Here is a 6,062-nt window from a genome sequence, read left to right as displayed (position 1 = left end):
ATATATATATATATATATATATTTATATATATACACATACATATATTCTATGTTAAAGATCCAAATATTTAAAGATCAGAACAATACGAATGTCCACGATTAAAATAATTAGGTACATCTCCGGGAGTTGATAGTTTTACCTTAACAAGCTGATTGGGAAATAACGTTAGAAATGAAATTCCTCAACGTCACTGACAATCAACGTGTTAAGCTGAAATCGGACAGAGGAATTAGGACAGAGATGCACGCAACGTATGCGCATTTTCTTCAGGGTCTCATGAGGCTAACGGACATGTCCTTCGCGATGTTGTACGTCGGATGGCTCAATTACCTCATGATCACCGTGTTACCCGTGACGATCTTGTGCGCGATCCTGCTATCGCCCGTGTTCGCGACCACAAACGTATTAGTCAGCGCGATCTTCGTCGCGATGTATAACGTCCTCGCAGTGCTCTTCATGTTCACTATCGGCACATTCTTCAATCGCTGTGAGTCATTCGGAGGCGTAGAAGAAGATATTGCTACGCGCAATTGCGATCTTGATCTCAACAATCTCGCGTTGCTTTTCTCGCAGCTACGAAGGCAGTGCTCACGTCGATCCTGTTCTGGATTTTCCTCGCGCATTTCACCCTCGTCCTCGATCAGTCCCTCGCCGGGGCGCCCCACGTCTGGAGGATCGGTTCGTTGCTATTGCCGCACAGTGGCTTGCTGTACGGACTGGTGGCCTTCACATCGCGTACGGTTCCGGGTGAGAACGCGCTCTCGCGTACATAAAATCAAAGTAACTGCGAAATTATTCCAAGCGAGACGGATGATGAATAGAACGAGGAAGTTAGAACGCGGACCATATAATAGACGTTATTCACGCGTCTAAAGTGCAGTACGAACTCGTTTGCCTTGACATTAGGTTCACGAATAATTTCAATTTTTTCTCTTTTCACCTTGATTTCCCGGCGACTTGCCACACGCCTTTTACGTATGCAACTCGGGAAAATTTTCCCGAATAAAAGTTGATTAAACGCAAAAGTTAGGAAATTATCCGACGTTTGAGATAAGCGTTCCTTGCAAACGGAACATTAATCTTTTTGCGCTACGTTAACAGGTCATGAATATATTCATAAATACTGTCAAATTAAGATAAGAGAATCCATTTGTCAACAGTTTTTATATAGCGTAATTATAGAATTTAATGCAAATTAAGTGCTGGAAATGTGCGAATCAAGGACTTCTTACGTTGAATTGACGAAATTTTATTCTAATTGAGTCGCCGAAACTAAATTTCTAATCAACGATATAATTATTATTTCAACAATATAATTATTATATCAACAATATAATTATAAATATATAATTGGTAATATGCTCTATAGAGATCAGACTTTGGATGTCAGTACAGATAACTTTAAACTACACAGAAAGAATGTTATAGTCTTTCTTTCATAGAAATTTATTTAAATTTTACTAATTTTTCTAGTAGTACAGATTGTTAGTAAGATCAGCAAGGAAATCCAAGTATAATTCACTTACTCCTGTTCATTATATGTCTATTTTTACCCATTGCAAATCTAATTTTCTAAGGTTGCCAATATGCGTGATCTGCATTTGACAGTTTCAAATTTTCGAGTAGTAAGGATTCGAATCGAATCATATCTTATTCTATTCGAATAGTTCACACATCTCTATTGAATAAGCGCACCAACAATGAAATTTCTGACGCTTTTATATCGTTAGACGGTTACGGGAATGAAGATCTGAGAAATATCCTCGGAGAAATGAGACCACGCGATCACTCCGCCGGTCCCGCTTCAAACTTGTGGCCGCGATGGCTCGTCGAACTGATAACACTTCGCGACACTCACGCTATCGTACACGCGAAAGAAAAGATCTCCATCGGCGCGATCCTGTTCGCGTGGATCTTACACATTGCTTTCTGGTATCTGGCGGCGGTGTACTTGGACAACGTTAACCCGGGAAAATTCGGTAGTGCGAAATCTTGGTATTACTTGTGCAAGGTAAATGACAGAACTTCGCGATTAACCGCGAATTTGCTGGACACTGCTTTCAACTTTACCGCTCGCTCTTCTAGAAACCGACTCGCGACGAGGACGGGGAAGTGAGATATCGAGGATCGACTAATTGGTCGGCGGTGGAGCATATCCCGTCGTATATAACGGTATCGTGACACGTGCATCGCAAATTCCTCTTAAAAATGCAGTCATTTTTATTTTTGAGACTTGTCTGACGCATTCGGGTAAAATGGAGAATAATTTGTCTAGCCTTTTCACTTAAAATGACTACATGATTTCCCTGCAGAATGTTTTTTTCTTTTAACAAGCATATCTAGATTTCTTTTTTTATTGTTATTTTTTCGAAAAATTTTAGAAAGTAGAATATAAAATATATTTAATTTTCTCATTTACATTTGAGAATTACAACAAATAGTTCATATAAAAGGAATTTAATATTTTACCATGAAACGAGGTTACCACCTGAGAGATACCACTTGCGTCAAAACCAAACAATACGATGGAGAATGATAAGAGCTAATCGCAGGTCTAATTTGCAATTATTACAAATACACTATAAAGGTAGACGAAGAAAATATTGTAGTGAAATTTACGCTTAAACTATGTTCCTTCTTGCAATGATTTTTATAAAGCAGGATTATATTGAAATTGTAGTATATAAATTACTACGGAAATAATAAATTTGAAGATTTGTGCGATATAAAAAAATTCAAGTAATTATAATAATTTTGTAATAAAAAGTCAAATGTGCATAAGATTTAAAAATCTTTAAAAATCTTTAAAAATCTTTATAAAAATCATTGCAAGAAGGAACATAGTTTAAGCGTAAATTTCACTACAATATTTTCTTCGTCTACCTTTATAGTGTATTTGTAATAATTGCAAATTAGACCTGCGATTAGCTCTTATCATTCTCCATCGTATTGTTTGGTTTTGATGCAAGATGTCTGCGGGAATTTTGATTAACGTGTATTCATAACTTTGATAAGTCCTCATGCAGAATTGATTTACATATGTTAAAAACAAACAAACAAATAGCCGTCTATTCGGGTAAGATGCGTCAGCAGAAGATTCGGCAGGACTGGCGATTATGTTACCGCCGTGGACGACGTGACGATCGATTTTTACCGTTACGAGTTCAGCGTCATCCTCGGTCACAACGGTGCCGGCAAGAGCTGTTTATTAAAGATGATTATAGGTATGAAAAGGCTCTTTATCATTCATTGACGTGCGCGTATCGACGGCTTAATTGCGATCGGAGGACATATGTCGCAGGAATGTACAAGCCGACTCACGGTCGCGTCTACTTGGAGAGCAGGAACGACAATGACAACGGAAGTGTTCCGATCGGTTATTGCCCGCAGGAGAATATATTGGTGAATTATATGACGACGGTGCAGCATCTTTATATGTTCGGAATGGTAAATATCATAGAATCACTGTCGCACGAAAGAGATGACAAAATGTTGAATCAGATAGCGCGTATCAGTATTTCGCGCGCTTAAGGGGATGCTGGAGTCGATGACGAACTTGAACAATGTCGATAATGCAGAGACGATTGTCATTAACATAATCACGCTATCCTTTTCGTATTTCTTGTACATATAGAACTTAGGTCCGATCTACAATAGATGGAGTAAGGGGTAGGAGTAGGAGTAAGACAAAATGGAAATAATTTATTTCGCTTACTCCCTTACTCCAGCTCCTTACTTCAGCTCTTACTACTTAATTCAGGCTTAAGCTGGCACATAGAAAAACTTAAGCAGTAAGACGTAAGCAGTAAGCAAATTGACCAATCAAAGTCATTGATTCTTCTTACGGTCCAAGAATCAACGACTGTGATTGGTCAATTTGTTTACTGCTTACGTCTTACTGCTTAAGTTTTTCTGTGTGCCACGGCCCTTACTCCATGTGATGTATATGGACAAACTTTTATTGGAGTAAAGGAGTAAACCAAATAATTATTTCCATTTCGTCTTACTCCTACTCCTTACTCTATCTATTGTAGATCGGGCTTTACATGAATGTATGTTGCTTTGTTTTACTATACTCAACGGAAAACCTAACTATATATGTGTAGAAATCTTTCTGCAAACTTTTTCGATATTCTTAAGCTTCTAAATGCGGATGCGAAGGTATAGCAATGTTCTTCAAAATTTTTCTGCTTGAAGCATCTACAATTTTGATATGTACAAGCTGCGGAACTTTTGGATTAGACAAATATTACATTAACTGACAGCTTGAGATTTTACATTAAAAATTTTTTGTTCGTTTTCGACACATATCGAGCAATGCTCCTATTTATTTTTGCACGTACTTTCATTGCGTAAAAGCATTTGTAATTATGTGTAACCAATACGACGTAAACTTTGCAGAAAAATGTCAGTGTTCTGTCGGTAAAGTTTTTAGCTTCAGCATCCCCTTAAGCAAATACTGAAGTTAACCTAACCGACAGAATACTGACATCTTTCTGCAAAATTTACGTTATATTAGTTGTACAGAATTACGAATGCTTTTACTCAATGAAAGTACGTGCAAAAATAAATAGAAGTGCTGTTCAATATATGACGAAAGCAAAAAACAATTTTTTAATATAAAATCTTAAGTTGTCAGCGTAATATTTGTCTAGTTCAAAAGTTTTCGTAACTTGTACATACCGAAAGTGTGGATGTTCCAAACAGAAAAATTTTCTATTTTCGAGTTCGTCACTTCAGCGTTCCCTTAGAAGGTCATTCTCAATTTGTAGACTACTGATTTGTATGTGATAAAACGTTTAAAACTTAGAGTTACTAATTCTCGCGTAGTCACGGCTCTATGAATAAAACTTCAAACATCTCTCGAAGAAAAAATGCTTAGAATAAGCATTACGTCGACTTGGGTGAATGAACTGGGCCGATGCTATCGTATACACCCTTCTCTTAATCGTTCCGACTTATTATTAGAAAGTGAATTCTTGTCGGGTTACCCGTTAAATTACAGCAGGACTATCATTTCCTTGCAATTTAACGTAGAAAGTTTGTGGCATACACAAGTTTAGATTATAATACATAATATTATTAGTGATATGAACAATTGTAACACGCGTTCATATACAGCGATAAAAAATATACGACGTGTCGTATATTTTTCGGAAAGTGTCGTAAAAATTAAACATTTCTCCAATGTTGAAGATGTATTGGAATTTTATAGCTTGGTAATTGAATTGTCATTTCATAGATGAAAGGGATGCCGTACGAGGAGGCCTATAGAGAATCGTTGAAACTACTGAAGCAACTCAGTTTAGAATCCGTTAAAGATTCGAAGGTGAAACATTGCTCCTTTGGTACGCAGAGGAGAATTTGTTTAGCAATGGCGCTTATCGGCAATACTGAGGTATATTATCTTATCTGAGGAGAGAGGAAAAGATTGATAACTTTCGAAAAATTTGTGATTATAAAATTAATGACAATGAATAAGCCGGGCGAATTATACATCTGAATTGTGCATTTCGGCAGATTCTGGTCCTCGATGAACCTACATACGGAATCGACCTCGAACACAGAAGACAAATGTGGGACTTGCTTTCAGTGAGTAGTTTCTGCTGAAGAGACTGCTCAATGCCTGTATGAAGTTAGCCCTCCACTTTTCGAATTTAATAATTTTGACAGTTGTGATGATTTGTGCTACATTGTGCTCGAATTATAAATTTTTAATACGAAAAATGAGCAAGAAAAATGGAAAAAACCGTTTTTTTGATAGCCCCAAACTTTCCGATTTTCGAAATTTTTTTTATTGCGCTAAGTTGTGTTAACATTGTGCTAAAATAGTATCTTCGAAAAATAATCACGAAAGAAATAAAACGAAAAAAACGATTTTAGGTAAAAAAGAAGAAAAGTAAGATTGACACTCGTATAAGTCAACCAAACGATATACAATTATATATCTGCGTGCGTGAAGTTGGCACCTCATTTTTTAGCACCGCAAGTTTTGACATGAGTTCCATTTGCACCCACAATAGTTCTATAGTTCCTGATAGGTTATAGCAATAGTTCCGTC

General features: G+C 36.9%; 2 protein-coding genes across 3 annotated transcripts in view; both read left to right on the top strand.

Moving 5' to 3' along the window:
- Window positions 1–6,062, top strand: part of LOC116843743 — a 185,929-nt gene that overhangs the window by 94,736 nt on the left and 85,131 nt on the right. The window lies entirely within an intron of this gene.
- Window positions 59–6,062, top strand: part of LOC116843748 (ATP-binding cassette sub-family A member 3-like) — a 10,683-nt gene continuing 4,679 nt past the window's right edge. Inside the window, exons 1-8 of the mRNA XM_032814469.1 lie at window positions 59–488; window positions 575–748; window positions 1,732–2,012; window positions 2,087–2,173; window positions 3,066–3,225; window positions 3,303–3,448; window positions 5,244–5,399; window positions 5,522–5,593. Of these exons, the coding sequence (XP_032670360.1) occupies window positions 173–488; window positions 575–748; window positions 1,732–2,012; window positions 2,087–2,173; window positions 3,066–3,225; window positions 3,303–3,448; window positions 5,244–5,399; window positions 5,522–5,593 (1,392 nt within the window). The 5' untranslated portion in view covers window positions 59–172. The remainder of the gene's footprint in view (window positions 489–574; window positions 749–1,731; window positions 2,013–2,086; window positions 2,174–3,065; window positions 3,226–3,302; window positions 3,449–5,243; window positions 5,400–5,521; window positions 5,594–6,062) is intronic.

The sequence above is a fragment of the Odontomachus brunneus genome, unplaced genomic scaffold, assembly GCF_010583005.1.
Source record: "Odontomachus brunneus isolate Ranch 3 - 2012 unplaced genomic scaffold, Obru_v1 Obru_scaffold_035, whole genome shotgun sequence".
Lineage (NCBI taxonomy): Eukaryota > Metazoa > Arthropoda > Insecta > Hymenoptera > Formicidae > Odontomachus > Odontomachus brunneus.
The sequence above is the reverse complement of the archived record's forward strand: the minus strand, read 5'-3'. Positions and strand labels throughout refer to the sequence as shown.